This window comes from Telopea speciosissima, chromosome 10 (genome assembly GCF_018873765.1).
Source record: "Telopea speciosissima isolate NSW1024214 ecotype Mountain lineage chromosome 10, Tspe_v1, whole genome shotgun sequence".
Lineage (NCBI taxonomy): Eukaryota > Viridiplantae > Streptophyta > Magnoliopsida > Proteales > Proteaceae > Telopea > Telopea speciosissima.
Genome location: NC_057925.1, coordinates 14,164,484 through 14,181,921, shown reverse-complemented (window position 1 = coordinate 14,181,921; position 17,438 = coordinate 14,164,484). Strand labels below are relative to the sequence as shown.

At 38.1% G+C, this 17,438-nt stretch overlaps 1 protein-coding gene across 1 annotated transcript; it reads right to left on the bottom strand.

Annotated features, from left to right (window-relative positions):
* Window positions 1–13,844: 13,844 nt before the first annotated feature.
* Window positions 13,845–14,519, bottom strand: LOC122641464 (splicing factor 3B subunit 6-like protein). Its single transcript, XM_043834704.1, has one exon. It carries the CDS (start codon window positions 14,448–14,450, stop codon window positions 14,076–14,078), a length of 375 nt encoding a protein of 124 aa, XP_043690639.1. The 5' UTR covers window positions 14,451–14,519; the 3' UTR covers window positions 13,845–14,075.
* Between the last annotated feature and the right edge of the window lie 2,919 nt (window positions 14,520–17,438).

The following is a 17,438-nucleotide window of genomic DNA, read 5'->3' as shown; positions in this document are numbered from 1 at the left end:
AAAATCAACGGTGAAAGTATAATGAAAACATATAAATAAACTAAAACAAGTTGAAAGCAATTAAATCGAAAGATTCAAATTAGCTAAAAGCGATGAAAACTCCAGTTCGGAAAAATGGTGAAAATGATATTGAAATGTGCCCTAGCTTCAGTGAAAATCAAGGGAAAATAGTAATCTAATACTAAAAGAACTAAAGAAAGGGTGGGGAATACCTCTGAACTACTGACGATAAGAGTGATGCACAACACCGTTGTAGAGCCATATGATGAAATGCATTAAATTAAACCCTTTAACCTATTTTATACTAGGTCGACCCAATCTAACACTCATACATTCGATCGAACCTGGACCATTGGAGATATAACAATGTTTCAAAATATTAGTATTCTGGAAATTAATCAGAGATTGAGTCACTGATGACTCACCGGGCTAAGTAGGACTCGGATTAGTGATTAGGTGAGTTGACTCGTAGAGCCAACAAGTAGGGGTGTCAATCGGTCGGTTTGGGTCGGTTTTGGCTCAGTTTGAGTCGATTTCAGTGTGGGAATTTGGTTAAACCGAAACCAAACCAATAAGGAAAGTTCAGTTTCGGCTCGGTTTGGTTTCGGATTTACATCATTTATTGTATCGGTTTATTAACGGGTCAGTTTCGATTTTGGTTTGGTTTGGGTTCGATTTATCAAACACATTTATATAAAATTATAAAAAATATATATGATTTTTAATGAGTTTCGGGTTGTTATCGGTTTCTTATCAGGGTATATCGATTTGGCTTCAATTTCAGTCTAGGTTTTGAGTTGGTTTCGATTTGGTTTCGGGTGCTTTCAAATTTCGTTTTTGGGGTCATAATCCCCAAAACCGAAACCAGCCCAATAAGATTTTGGCTCAGTTTGGGCCAATTTACCCGGTTCGATCCCAACTTTGACTCCCCAACTTACAAGAAACATATGAAGTACAATGAAAGCATAAAACAAAAATAAATATTTTGCTCATTATGACAAGGCGATATACATACTGTATTCACATGTGCAATGTGATTAGGTAATAGTAACTGCCTCATCGCAGCTTCTTAAGAGTACTTGAAAGAGGCAGTTCACATTCTCGGACGACCTTGGCCAACCACATAGAATCCATTAAAGAGAGAGAGAGAGAAAGGAGTGGATTCCATGTGATTGGCTAACCGTATTAGGAGATTATTTATGGAAGCAAAAACGTAAGATATCATCACTCAACCATATGTGAAGCGTGCACGCTAGCTCCAAATTGATTAAGTTTCTATAAGAACAAAAATTGAATGAGTAGGATGTGTATCTCAATCAAGCAATTATGGGTAATTTTTGGTATTGGGGTGTTGTTCTCTATGCCGCAGCGCAGGCTACGGCCAGGCACATGGGGGTAGGCGCAATGATCACTCTGCCCCCTTGAGTGGCAGGCCCATGTGCCTAAGCACAGTTGCAGCACATAGAACATTCTCCCTGTAGTATTATTCTATCATGTTCAAAACTTAATTTAATAAAGAAATAATAGGAGTTAGTTGAGATGCAAAAAATCTAGAGGTAAAGATTCTCCCTAGAATAAGTTGGCATTCTAGGGGATACAAAATAGGTTTTTTTTTTTTTCTCTCTCTCTTTTGGTAGAATACAGAATAGTTAAGGAATACTAAGAAGCAAAAGTAAGGGTTGATCTTTACCAAAAAAAAGAGTTAAGGGTTGATTGAGTAACTCACATACATGGGATGGGATCTATGCATAATTAGTAGTTATTCCCATAAAATAGGTCTTACATGAATACATGACTAAATCCTTGAGGTTTAAAAAGTCTGTGGTATCCATAGTTTGAGGAATTGATATCGGATTGACCAGATATATCGATTCGTATCGGTATTGGTAGGGGTTATACTAATTCTTAGCTGGTCCCATATCAGTCTATCGGTATAGACTAAGGGAAAATGGTAAAACAATCGATAATTTTAAATAAAACCAAGGGTAAATCCGTCTGATAGAGGCTGATCCAAATTCATATTGGCTGAGGCCGATCTAAATCAGTATCGATCGAGACTGATACCATTTCCGATACTGATTACTAAATCCCTGGTGGTATCACAAATAAGAACAAAAGAAAAGGTTCTCTAAGCGGCCGCTTTCGTAGGGTACTCTGAGCCCTTACCTTGGCACGCATAATATTATCCGCTTTGGCCCAACGAGCCTCACAGCTTTAAAATGCATCATTTCAAGTAGAGGATATATGCTACTCTTTATCAATAGCTCAAGATATCTCTTCCTAGCCGATGTGAGACTAAGTTTGCACCCCCTCATCGATATCCCAAACCCCTGGTACTAAGCCGTCTCTTGGTAGAGACACCTCAACGATCTCCCAGGCGAACCGGTACTATACCATCTTCTTGAAGCGTTTCACTCTGTCTGTTTCTCTCTTCCTCACATAAAATGTCCTTACTACCCTTCAATATATGATGCCCCTTTACCATGCCTTAGAGATGGGCTTCTCTTTACCAAAAAAAAAAGATATGGAATTCTCTATGTCGCTTGCCCAGAAAACCCTTTTCCTAAAAAAAAAATATATATATATAAATATATATGTTCTAAGAACTACCCTTTACCTAATGGTCAAAATGTCTAAACAATCTTTCAAAGACCACAAATAATTGCCATGCCAGAAAATTAGACACCATTTATGGACTCGTGGTACACTTTTATATATATACATATATACTATTTTTGATAATAATCATCAAAACTTTATGAATGACCTATTTTTTTTTTTTTTGGTAAAATATGAATGACCTATCAACTTCAACCAGACAAGAGAGACCGACTGCCTACCATGTGTTAATATCAATATAGATCCAAGGTTTTGAAAGCAAAGTATTCCCTTAATTCTTCTCCCCTCAACCCTAAGGTCCTTAATAAGAGAGATTCTTGGAGATGGAACAACGTTGCACATGTTCCTCCATCCCTTAAAAGGATTACTCACAAGTTCACATTGGGAATGAAATCGTCCACATTTTCTTGGGACGACCAATGGATTCTTTCTATTTTTGTATCTACTTTACCTCTAAATTTTACCTCGGTTAACTCATCCATTTAGGTTATTGGGATGACTTCTGACAAAGGTTGAAATCGTGATTTACTTTTTTTTTTCCTTAGTTTCTATTTGTTTTGTTGATGAAATTACTTTTATTGCTTTACCTGGAACTGCAGACCAATGGAGGTGTACTATCTATCAAATTAGCTGCTAAATTTTTTTCCCAACATGTTAGGGGATGCAGATCCTTTATTTCCGAGCTACCCCTACTTCAATGCGCCCCACACACAATAAGGTGGAAAAGACTGCCTTATCCCCACTCAAACAAGGCGCTCAGGCAAGGGTAGGGTGGTCTTTTTACCGCCTTGCTGTGTTTGGGGCGCATGGCACAATATGGGCAGCTCGAAAGTAGAGGATCCGCATCCCATGTTAGGCCTTCCTATGCATCTAACCTTTCTAAGTAGTGGTGATTCTTTTGGAAAATGAAATTACATTTTAAATTTAAATTATTTTTTTGGTGTGTTTTACATAGAGGAATCTCAGTTAAAGCAATTAACTCAAAGTGAATTCCAGTTGAGCCACAATATGTTCTTGTGGATCTGGTGCAGAGTCGATTTGGCACCTCTTCATCTCCTATGATTGGTCTAAAAGCTTATGGGTTATAGGTCCTTTGGGACTATGAACGGAATGCATCTCTCACTCTTCACTGACAACCTTCTATGTTTCCCTCCTATCAAATGGATCCCTTGATAAAATCATATTGTTATGGTTTTTTTGTGTGTTCATCTTTTATTTATTTGCAATATTCGGAACAAAATCCTTAAAGGATTAACTAAACCTGATCCTCATATAGTTCTTCATCAGGTCTCTCATTGGTTATGTGATCTAAATATCAACCCTCCATCGTCTGCCACCATGGATGATTTATTTTCTTCTTCTATTTTAATCTCTGATCAATATTTATCTAATCTCTCTCTTCCTTATTATGACTATTATATTTTAATTTGTTAAAGAGTTGCTAACCCAACCCTAGTGTCCTCTGCATAGGCTTTTTGCATTTTGTTTCAAGGAAATGTTATAATGATAGTTGCAAGTTTTGGAAGCGTAGTGGAGGCAGAATTAGTTGACATTCTAGTAGGAATTGATCAACCGAAGGATGATCAGATCCCAATCAGCAAGATATGGTGCTCCAATGGCATCATTCCAACCTTGCTACTAAATCCTTCTAAGGAATTCTGGCCATCAAAATTCATGCCCTTGTTACTTCATTTTTTGACTGAAATCCTCCTTTTGTATAAGAAACTCTACTGTACTTTGCCTATGTTAATATTAAATTTTTCTTTATGCACCCAAAAAAAAATTAGATCCTCCATTTCATCTATTAAATGGGCAGTAACCCTAAGTTTGACTCACCGAGTTAAATATGAAACATTTCTCATTCTTCTCCTTACAGAACCTGTTCTCAGCTGGAACTGATACATAATCATCGAGTATAATTGAGTGGGCACTAGCAGAGATGATGAAAAACTGCCGGCTTCAATAATCCGATATCCCAAAGCTCACATACCTTCAAGTCGTCAGCAAGGAGACCTTCAAAAAACACCCATCAACACCATTAAACCTCCCTCGAGTCTCCACTGAACCTTGTGAGGTAAACGGCTATTACATACCTAAGAACACTAGGCTAAATGTTAACGGATTCAGATCCTCTATGGCGCAGCTGCCCATAGCGGCCTAAGCGTGCAGACTGAGCCGCACGCATAAAGACCGCCTTACCCCTGCCCAAATGCCTTGCTCGAGCGGGGTAAGGCGGTCTTTACGCGTGCGGCTCAGTCTGCGCCGCATAGGCCGCTACGGGCAGCTGCGCCGTAGAGGATCTGAATTGAAGCGTCAACGACATATGGGGAATAGGGAGAGACCCCAATGTGTGGGAAAACCCAATTGATTTCACCCGAGAGCTTCTAGAGTGGGAGGAATGCTAAGATTGATCTGATCCTTTTGGGAATGATTTCGAATTGATTCCATTTGGGGCTGGGAGAAGGATCTGTGCAGGGACGAGAATGGGGATTGTGTTGGTGGAATACATACTATTAGGAAGTAGTTAGTGGTGCAAGTTTGGCCCTGTCGGCCCGAACCCGCCCTGAGACCGAACAGGGCTTGGACTGAGATATTTGGCCCTGAGGGCAGGTCAGGGTTGGAAATTTCTGGCCCTAAGTCAGGGTTGGGTCGGGCCAGGGTTGAGGCCTCAGGCTAAGTCTGGCCAGGCCCGACCCGACCCTGTTTTAAATTATACTATAAAATATATATTGATATAATATATATATTATAAGCTTTTAACGTCATCCACATTTTGTTATATAATATATTATATATGAAGATAGTATGTGATATAATACATTTTATTATAGTGTTATTTTAAATAAAATTGATAATTTTCTACCCGGCCCATTCCAGCACATTTCCTTCCCCCTCTCCATGATTAGAGCCAATCAGGGTCAGCCCGGCCCGACCCTGAAGGCAGGTCAGGGTTGGATTTTTTAGGCCCTAAGTCAAACTCGGGTCAAGCCTGGGCCCAGCTAAGGGGACTCAGGGTTGGGCTAGGGTTTTACAAAGCCCGGCCCAACCTGACGCTGTTGCAGCCCTATTAGGAACCATGCACCCTTGGGCATGCTTTTGATTGGAAGATTTTTCCGGGGACTAAGCTCCATATGGATGAAGCATTTGGGCTTGCTTTGCATAAGGCTGTGCCTCTCTCGGCCATGGTGAAGCCAAGATTGGCACCCAATGCTTACGCAGCTTGACACAAGTTAAGAGACTTGCAGGTATCAATCTTTCCTATGTGGGTTAACTAGATATGGAGGAAAAGAAAGGATTTAGACTCTCTCTCTCTTGGCGCATTGGGCTTATGATATTCGTATCTATCCTTCAGATATGTGTTTAGGTCCATTTAGTAGTTTGTTCAAGTCTGTTTATCAACTTACTCTTCTCTTGGAAATATCTTTGTCAACCCAAATCCTGTGGAGGCCTTGGTTTTCGTTCTGTGCTAATCATAATCTCACACTACTTTTAAATCTCTGCTGGAGAATGTTAAAAATTCCTTCTACCCTATGGTTTCAAGTTTTGAAAGCTTCTACCAAAAAAAAAAAGTTTGGAAAGCAAAATAGTTTAATAACTCTTCTCTGCTTGAGGTTTCTTGTCATAGAACTGCTCTAAATTTTGGAGGAGAATATTAAAAAGGCAGAAGTTTTGATACACGGTCGTGCATGTACACGGCCTGTATGAAATACCGCCCCCTATTGAATGCATTGATGCACGGAATCTACCGTGTACCAATACCTTCCCCTATTAAAAATATTGCTCACATTTACAAATCTCCTCAGCGGGAGGACCGGCTCTGGTAATTTGGTGAACATCTGGACGGATCCGTGGATTCCTTCACTACCCTCATTCTCCATCCCTCATCTTCCGAATTCATCTACCATGTACTCCAAGGTTGCGGATCTAATAGGAACCAATGGAGTATGGAATGTTTCTCTTTAACTCTTCTATTTTCTCCTCCAACATTAACAAAGTCATTCTTAATGTGAAGATTTCTCCATCTTTCACTAGAGATGAATTATTCTGCCCTTTTTCGGTAACCGGTAACTTCTCCACCATAATTGCAGCTTCATTTTCGGTAACCGGTAACTTCTCCACCATAATTGCAGCTTCATGTCTCTTGAAACTTAACTCTAATGAATCCACACCCATCCATCCCTCTATTTCTTTTCTTTGGAAGAGCATTTGGACGTTGAAGGTTCACCCCAAATTTACGGTATTTCTTTGGTAATGCTGTCACAATGGGATCCTAACCAGAGCTTATCTTAATAAATGTTTTCTCATAGAAACCACTTGTGTTCTATGTAAAAATGCTGAGGAATGTGTGTTGCAGCTCTTTTTTGAATGTCAGTTCTCTGGGATGGTTTGGTTTCTTTCACCCATGGAATTTAGGATTTCATCTCTTTCCGTAAATACGGTATTGGGCTTTTTATCTTTTTGTACAGTGATGATTTTACTAAAAGTAAATTTCATACCAACACTAAGGTAGTTGGGCTTCTATCTTATGAATTGATGAGGAGAACTATGCCTTCTTTTTTACCATGATCTCGTAGATTCAGCAGATGAAGCAAAAGGAAGGGCTATCAAACAAGGAATCAGTAAAGCAATGCAAAAAAGCATCAAGCACTTGAGCATTTGGACAGATTCTGCAAACACGGAGGTGTGGCTAAAAAAGGGAAAATTTTCACAAATGGCCGTGGCAGCTCTTTCATCTACTCTATAGCATATCTTCACTTTTTGAGTTTTTTGAATCAGTTAATGTATTAAAGACTAGTAGAGATGTAGTTAGGACAGCTCATGTATTGGCCAATAGGGCTAGATCTACCAAGTGCTCTGACTCTTTTACAGGAACTTTCTCAGACTTATACTCAATTTTTTATTTAAATTTGCTTCTGATTTCATAAAAAAAAAATCACAAAACTAACTCTTCACTTTATTTAATTCTTTAATTTAATCAAATCTCAAGTTCTATTGTTTTATTTGACTAATTTAATTTAGTTTAGGCGTAATCATTAGGTTGAATAATTACCATTTATTCAATCTCAAAGTCTAATCTACTCTTGTTAATTACGTTCCCCCCCCCAAACCCCGAATCGTTATCCCCTCCAATTCCTCACATAGGAGCAAAAATGACCACCCTACCCCCTGCCCAAGGTGGGGTAGGGTGGTCATTTCCGCTCCTATGTGAGGAATTGGAGGAAATTGGAGTGGGCATGAATTGGAGGTGATAATTATTCCCCAGGTTCTTATAATCTACATACAATTTCAGTCCATCCAAGAGGCTTAAGCTAAAAACTCATAGTTAGAATTCATCCCTATACCATTCTAAGTGTCATAATAGTTCATCATGTATAGTATCAGACCATGATTTTGGTAGGTTCATTCTTTGTTTCTCACTTTCTCATTCTCTTATTGATACATATTTCATGTAGTAGTCCATAGGTTGTATTTTTCATTTGTCCTTTCTACGTGGTTCATATCCATCATTTTCTAATTCCTTCATATTTACTTTTGTTTCACTTAGGTATCGTTTGACAACATTTTGTTTCTGTTGTTTCTATGCTATTAATGTTTCCAGCACACAATTAGCACAGAAAACACGTTTGAGAAATCCATTTTGTTTCACTTATTTTTTATAACAAAAATAGAAATTTATAACAACTTAAGAATTTAAAAACGTTTTTGTAATAACAACAATTTGTTGTTTTTACATTTTTTGGACCAAAACCTAAAGACTGTCACCCAACTCCCTCATCACTCATAAAGACGAATTGACAAAAAAAACGAGCCGCATCTCGACTCTCCTCTCTCGCTCTCTGGCAGAAGCTTCACCGGATCTGAAGGAAGCTCCATTGTTGAATGGTAGGTAGTCTCTCTTCCTTTCATCTCTCTCTCTCTTGCTCTGTTTCTCGCCTCTCTTATCTCTGTACACAGCGGAAGGTGAGGGACATCGTTTGACTATGGATCTGTTCGAAATATGACCTAGGCTCAAGTTTGCCCTAGTCTGCAACTATTTCGAACAATGCTAAGTTCGATTCAACCATAAAATCTCCAACTCTTCCAGACGGTACCTAAGATCGAACCAGCCCTATCTCTGCAACTCCGTCATTCGTTTGGGAGGCTCGGATCAGGGTTTTCTGACTGCAACTCTTTCTCCTCCATTGTTAAAAGCAATTAAAGATATGGTCATTTAAATGTTCAGTAGTAATTGTTCATGGATTTCATTTATGCTTTGCAGGGTAAATTGGTTTCTGTTGATATTCCCCTGTTATCTGTGCAAAACTCCTTGTTGTCTTTGTGGCCACGTTTCTGTTGTGTGTGGATTTCGTTTACCGAGTTCAAGATATTTTTTTGTATGGCCATGTTATCTTGTTTAAATCAAAACTTATATGGTTAAATTTATATAACTCAGGTAGATGATGAGATATCCACGATGTATAAGCTTCAATAAGCACTGTGATTCAGGAAGCTGATTGAAATCTGCAGTCTGATTTGAGTCATTGTACTACATATATTTTCAGTATTAATAGTGTTCTGGATACGTTTCTGGAACAAGTTTATCAAACACCTTTCAAGAAGCCAGAAACGTTATTCTTGTAACAGTAACACCAAAATACGTTTTTTGTCAGAAACGGCATAGAAACACTAGTAACATTGTCCAACGGTACCTTAGATTTTTCTCATGCACCATTTGACACCTTATAGTTGTAGTAGAATTCTTTTTTTTTTTTTTGGGTAAACATAATAGAATTCTTTTCATGCCATATCATATTTCATGTTTTCCAATATATTTACATTCATATAATTCATGCTAGTTTTTGAATTTTTCTGCATTTATTTACATCTCAAGAGTAGTATTTAGTATTAGTGGCATTTTCATCATTTTAAGTATAATTATTACCCACGAATTTCACGTTCAAATTATCTAGCGCTTTTAATATAAGTCATTAGTGCTCATGTGTTTTCTAATTTATTTTTAATTTTCTATCATTTTGGCTCCTCATACACTAGAAGGGTATCTTTAGGCCTTTTAAGTAATTAATTAATTTCAAATTTTTATGTTATTTTCATGATTTATTAATTCTACACTTAGATATTTTAATTTAGTATGTTTACATATTAGTTCATATTATTTTTCTATTGTTTAATATTTTGAGTTATGTTTTATACATGTTCGAAACTTAGAATGGCATTTCTATAAATACTGTTTGTTGGCTGGTTGGGGCTTTTAACATTATTTTAAATTGTTTTGCATAAGTTATTTCATGCATATAGGCTGTGTTTGGTATGCATTCCAGGTCGATTTTGCATTCTCAAACAATAAAAATAACTATTTTTATCACCCAAGAATGCGAAATTGATCTGGAATGCATTTCAAGAATGCATACCAAACACTACCCAACTATTTCTTGTAGAGTATGAGTAGAAATAAGTTCCCTTTTATTCCTGCAATTAAATTCGTCGTATTTCTTTATTCTATTTTCATGATTTATGTGGATCATAATGAAAAGCATGTGTTTGGAGTATTTATTTATTTAATAAAAATACCAAATAAATAAAAAAATCGGATTAACTGGATGGATCAGAATGCCTAATACTTTTCCTGGTCTACAACTTGATTCGAACCCAATCCCACAGTTGGACCAGTTCGAATATCATATATTTTTTATGCGGGTCCTAGATCCTAATCTAGGTGACAATTCTTTATTCTTTCTCTCCCAATAGTAGGATATTCAATAGATATTTTATTTGAGTGTATTCATTTTGAATCGCCTGATTTAGATATTCAAATTTGATTAAGAAATATCCAATTTAATATTTATTTATCATTACTTCTGAATCAGGTAAAACTATTAACAACCCCCCCCCCCCCCACCAAACAAACAAAAAAACAGAATCAGGAAATAACTACATCTACTGGTTAATTGGGAGGATTTGTCATATTTTGTGTTGCAGGTCATGTCATGAGATAACTAAGTCTGCTTATCTTAATCATCAAGATATCCAAAGGGAAATTAACACTAGAATTGGTACCTGGGAATGAATCATGCAGGTCAGCTAAGAGGAAAACAGAACCTCAAATTGATCACCTAAGCATACCAATTTATCAACTGTCTATATTACAGCACAAGATCCCTTGGGTGTAAGGTGCATCAACAATTCTACTCAACCTGAGTGAATTTATGGACAATGGACTTTGAGTTGGATCAGGATCCCTTTGAACTTGGGCGCTTGGGTGTAAGGGCATGCTGACTGGGTGTATGCCAGGATGTGCGCCAGGCAGCCCAGCCGTTGGATGCCTCATTGGCACTCATTGCGTGATCTCCTTATTGGAGAGGATCTGGATCCCTATGCATTTGGGTGTTCAGGTAATTCCAGACTTCCTAGTCCTTTAAAATGTACCTGGTTCACTTAAATAACATCGATCTCACAATCCTTTCATAAAATTAAATAATAAAAATAATAAAAATAATAAAAAATGGTTTCACAAGCTACACACTAATGATATATCAGTCTTCAACATAAGAATCAAGTCATGTAAGATATATCCAACATGGCTTTATTGCACTGAACGCAGCAGAGATGCAGATGGCATTATTTCAGTAACTTCAACCAGGTTGTCTCTGCATCAGGTATCAGTGAAAGATTCATGGCATCCTTGGTTTGTGAACTCTGGTAATTTATCCTCATGACTCCAACTCAACTCCAAATTCCTTAAGACCCCAATTGGATAGCAAGGAGTGTAGGGTGGGAGAGTTTGCTGAGTCAGTCCCACGTACAGTGGTGTGAGAAAACAGGGATAGGAAAGAAGGGGGAATCACTGTAGCATCTCTCCCCCACCCCCCAAATTTCTTTTGGTTGAGAGAGAGAATGACTGTAGACAAGAAGGGCGGAGAGGTGAGGGGAGAGATGAGCTACAGAACCGATCTCATTCTCTTTCTTCCTCCTCAAGTTCCCATTTCAAAACCATAGCCTTGAGTTGCAGACAGACAATACATGAGTTTCTCCCAATCTGTCCCCCACTCACTTGGATTCTGGAATAAGCTCAGATCTCTTCGCTCTTGCCACAATCACTCACCGTCTCACCCTAACTCGTGGTTAATCCACTCCAACTCACGCTCAATGGTTGCAGCGAAGACCTGAAGTAGGACCAGCAGGGTGAAGAGTTGTGGAGCCCATTCTGAACCTCAGTCGTCTCAATCTTTGACACCGATCCTGCTATATGGATGATGGATGCACGATGGGGAACAGATGAGGAGGGAGTCATGTGGGGTTTGGGTCACAGAAATGGCAGCCAGCCAGCACAAGAAGAACAGACAGACTTATCAGCAGCTCTATAATGGGTCCCTCATCAATCGTCTCCATTCTAAGCTCTACCAAAGGAGATTGAACAATGGCATTCCTGGAGTTTGATACGTGTATCTAAGGGCCCTACTACTGATAATGGGGTTGTTAAAAGGAAAGACATCTATAGTATAAGGTTGTTAATAAAGAGAGCCCTACTCTTATTAATCCCGGAGACTTTTGGAATCTTGCCGTTCTCCACACATATATGTCCGGATGCGGGAGGATTTGGAGCGTAAGCTCGCAGAAGATGGGGAGTATTTTGTGGAAAAGGTGATGCTCAGCTATTGGGTTGAGTCCTTAGTACGCTATGTCCGATGGTATGAAGAAGCCTGTTGCAACTTCTCTTTGACTTGGGAGCAACCAGCCTATAAAGACTGGATATTTACAGTTTCTCCTCCTCCCGTTGGACAGAGGAAACGAAAGTAAGCTCGACCAACCCTTGCTTGACCTGCTCTGACCTATGATCGGCGAATTTCGAAATCTTTGATCCTATCCTGTCTGATGAAACCGCAAATCATCATCTTGTTCCGACTGTCCCTCTTACGGGGAACTCTTTTCAGGCAGACCAAGAGGAGAGAGAGAGGAAATAGCAAAGAATCATTCGGCAATTTCTGGGTTTGTTCTCTGATCCTTCTAAAATCTCACATTTGTCTTTACGATTCTGTGAATAGAAAGACTATGTTTCTTATTTCATCAATTCTCCATTCCAATTTCCGAGTGAAAATATGGAAAAGCCATCAATTGCATTGTGATTTTCCATAACCTCTGTCTCCAGACTTCTTCTCATCCTTGCTGAAATATCCCACTCTGGTCATCTGGCATAGTGTCCCGTTCGCTGATACTTGAACAGGAGAGAGAGAGAGCAGATTTTCCAATTGGTAAGACTTTGAAGGGGTGAGGAGAAGAAGACACCCAACTGACAGGGAAAACCTGACTTGCAGAGATTGTATGAGAACTTTCCCACCCCTACCATCCAAATATCTCACTGTCCCATGTTTTTAGAAAAGTCCGACAACTTTCCCTCACTGTTCATTCTCACCCCCATCAAAACACCTCTATCCAAACAGTGCCTAAAAGAATGCATATGATTTGGCATTAAAGAGTTGCAAATTTCTACATTCTTATTAAAACGAATGTCGGCATTTTTCAACTAAAAGGGAAGCAGTGGTTTGGGGAAAAAGTTTCACAAGGGCCTGACTTTATAATCCTACAAAGAAGTTTGTACTCCATATTTACATCATATGACTTGGCATCCAGTCCCACTGATTAAAGCCTAAAATTGGACTTTCTGGTGAAAAAAAAATCTATATCTTTTTCTCCAAAATTATAAAAGATATCATCGGCGAAGAGCATACACCACGGGACCTTGTCTTGAATGTTCTTGGTTAGGTTGTCCATGATAAACGCAAAAAGCTAAGGGCTTAAGGCTGATTCCTGACGTAGCCCAATCGTAATTGGGAAATCCTTGCCCTAACCTCCCACAAATCTCACACTAGTCACCACGTCCTCATACATATCTTTTAAAATATCCACATATTTACTCGAAACCCCTCTCTTCACTAGAACATGCCCGATTAAATCCCTTGAGTCCCTAGAATATAACGAAGCAAATTACCAATTCCTCACCTACAAAATCCTGAACATCAAGCTCAACAGCCAATCCTTTGGTAGAAACTCTCTCACATCTGAACTTCCATATAAGTTACTTCATACTCATATAATGGTTTAACATTCCCTTACCCACCCCAAAATCTATTCCATAATCAAACTTAAAGAAGATTGGTCAAGGGGAAAAGAATCTACAGACAAAGATTAAAACAAAGCACACAAAACCTACAAAATCTGACAAAATTAAAAAGCTTTAAAACCACAATAATCACTAACCAAAACGATTATCCACACACACAGGATTATAGAAACGAACTTGAAATTAATATTTGACGAGTTGCCAGAAATTAGCCGAATCTATGATTTTGTGCACAAAATAAAGGTCTACTTATACATCAATACAAGCAACATCTGAACTCCACCGTCTAAAAGAAACCCCAATTCAAGAACAAAAAACAACTAATTTCAATCGAACAGCTCTACTTATCTTTTGTGGAGACCCCATATTTCTCCTGCATCTTAGCAATCTCGTCTTCCTTCTTCTTCTGATCAACCTTCTTACTCATCTTGGCCTGCTGATAATACAACACGATCAGATACCGATTCGCAACGTTGAATCCAGAGAGATGATCGACAGCAGTCTTAGCATCATAGATATCTTCATAGACGACGAAAGCCGTGCCCCTGGTATCCTTGTTAGTACCAATACGAATCTGCCGTATCGCTCCATATTTGCCGAAGATATCGTACATCTCCTCGCTGGAGATGTTAAAGGGGAGGTTTCTAACGTAGAGAACTCTGTTCACTTCAGGTGGGAGACGTGTGTTTCCCTTTCGGAGACTGATAGTTGCCATTACTGCAACTTCCCCTGCTCTCTGAGGAATTAAAAGGAACAACCAGTAATTCAATAACTGGGATTTCGATTGACTTCAAGAAGGAAAAATTAGGGTTCTGAGTTGAAAGAACGAGGTTTCGAATGAATGGAAAAACGCGAGGTAGAGAGCCTATAGACAAAAGGTTTAAAAATCCGGAATCGGGATCTGTATCGGCCTCGGAATCGGATTATGTAGGTTTTTACTTTTTAGTAAGGGTGACCCAGAGGACAAGTCAGAGTTGGGAATTTTTGGTTCCGAGTTAGGGCCAGGTCGGATTGAGCCAAGGTTGAAGCCTCAGGTTGAGTCTGGTCCGGTTCAATCCGACCCTGTCTTCTTCTTATTCTTTTTTATCTTTTTTTTCTTTCCTTCTTATTTCTCTTCTTTCTTCCTTTTCTTCTTCCTAGCTAGCCTGGCCAACCCATGCATCTCTTTTTCCCCCATGGTCAGTCAGGGTTAGCATGACCCAACCCTGTAGAAGAGAGTTAAAGAAACCAAAGAGAGAGTCAATAACCCAAAATTCAAAGCGATTTGAGCAATAGCCTAAGCTATGTCTCTAGGAAATAAACTAAAAAAAAGATTGAAATTCCACTATGATCCACACATTAAATCCAAGACGAAAGTATAAGTATTATTTTGTGTACACGATGTAGACACATAAAAGGAATCCGCAGATGAAATCTACGATGAATAATTAATTGCCTTAGAACCTCGTGACCAAACTTTTTTTTTTTGCTAATATAAGCACATTTGAAATGCTAGGGACCATCTTGGAAGGGCAACTAAAATAAACTCTAGGGCTGATTTAAAGCTGCAAAAAGTGATTTATCGTCACCAAATTTTGATCTCCCTTCTTATATTAAATAAGAGGTCTTGTGGGATATCCAAGGAAGACCAAAGCAGTGTTTGATATGTATTCTAGGTCGATTTTGCATTCACAACTCTAGATTTCACTTTTATAATTGAAAGACTCAAGAGATTGTTGATGGTGATGATGAAGATGATAATGGGAAAAGCTCATAATAAATTCCATCAGGGACGACTCAAAGAGAGATTGAGTTGGATAGGTTTCCACACCAACTTACATTGGATATAGCTTTACTTTTTTTTTATTTTTTTATGGAATACATTGGATATAGCTTTACTTCTATTGATATGTTTGTTACAAAGAGAAGAGATACAACTCATTAGAGATAAGAGTCTAACCCCCTTGACTTAGTCTGTGAGCTATCCTCAAGGGTAGACAATTAACCTATTACTTGGAGATTAGGTTTTAGCTGCTGATGGTTTTGCCGAAGGTTGAATTTTCTGTTTCCTTGTCTTTAGTATTTGTTTGTCTGAATATGCCTAGACGTTAATTCTGTAATCTCTCTGTTTATTCCTTAATATATTATAATCTGATCTTGTAGGGAAAACAAAAAACAAAAAAACTGGCCCACCACAACTGTGAAACCATATAAGTCCCTTCATCCTTCCTTTTTTTAATTAGTTAAAAATAGGAAAGCGGGTCTACCTGTCTGGTCTGTTTAAGAGTTGTCTAAACGGTTAGACAGTTAATTTTTTCCAATACCCAATCACAGGCTGTCACGTGGTCAAAGTCTATTTATATCCTACGAAATTTAGAGTATAAAAAATAGAGTCTAATAATCTTTTAGGACAGAAATTGTAGCTCGTTCTTCAGTTGTCCTCCATCGTCTCATGGCAATGCAAGCCATGGAAAGCCATCAAGAGGTAAGGAAAAAGGAACTCAAAAGGGAGCAATGGAAACTATAGGAAGGAAAGAATCAGAATTATTATTTGGGGAAAATGTTCTGGGGATGCAGGTTATACCCAGACACATGGTGGTGGGTGAAATGACCGTCTTGCTCCCTGAATGGTGGAAATGACGCTCCCATGTGTTTGAGTAGGTTGCGGCACAAAAAACATCGACCCATTAATTTATTAGGATTTCTAGGAGTTTTTGCTCAATCCTTATTTTTTCTTCCTTGGTTTTTGTTTTGATAGCTTTTTCATGTTTTCTTACGGAGACAAATGAATGTGTTTCTCTTATGGCACTGTTCTTGGCTCTTTTTCTTTATTTAAATTTTTATCTACTTCAATTGTTTATATATAATTCTTTTTCATAGATTTTTGTTGAATCTATGGCAAAAAACTCGATAGGTTTTTTTGTTTTCTTTCATTTTTTTTAAAAGTTTCTTCATGAATATACTCTTGGCCAAAAAAATTAAAAAAATTATGTGTCCTACCATTGAGATGTCATAATAACCTCCATATGAATGTCCAAACTACTTTCCCCACTGTTATAGTAATCTCAACCGAACACCAAAACCATGAGTTAAGAGATTCTCTCTTCATCGTGAGTGACAGGAAACTCGCCCTACTTTCGTACTCAAGTTAGACCCTTATTTGTTTTGTTTTCTATTGATTTTCTTCCGTTTCGTGAAGACTCTGTTTGGAAACATGGAAGGAAGTTATTTGACCTTGTTTTTTTGTTTAGCACTACCATGCATCCTCATTGCACAAGCTTATCAGTTGATTATGTCTCATTAGATGTCATTATGGCCTCATCTACTTGACGTGAAATGAAAGTAACGGAATTCCAATTACGAAAAAATTAAAAAAAAAATTTAATTATTACTATAGCATAACTAAATATCTTCCCAAATCTAATAATGGAGTTTTATTTTACTTTTCAATCAAATTCCTTAGAATTGAAAATGAAAAAAAAGGGATCTCATTTGAGAAGTTTATTTACAATTTTCTATCATATGATTACAAAATTTTTTAGAGCGAGTTTACCTCAAGCCACAATGAAGGAGGAATTTCTTCACCTATAGCCATCATTGCACTTGGATGGGTGTTAAGGACCAGTGAAGATAATTTCAGACATCCAACATATAGAGGAAGGTGGAGTATTGATGACCTTAGATTTATGAGTGGTGAAGAAAAAGTTTCACCACAGTTTCTACT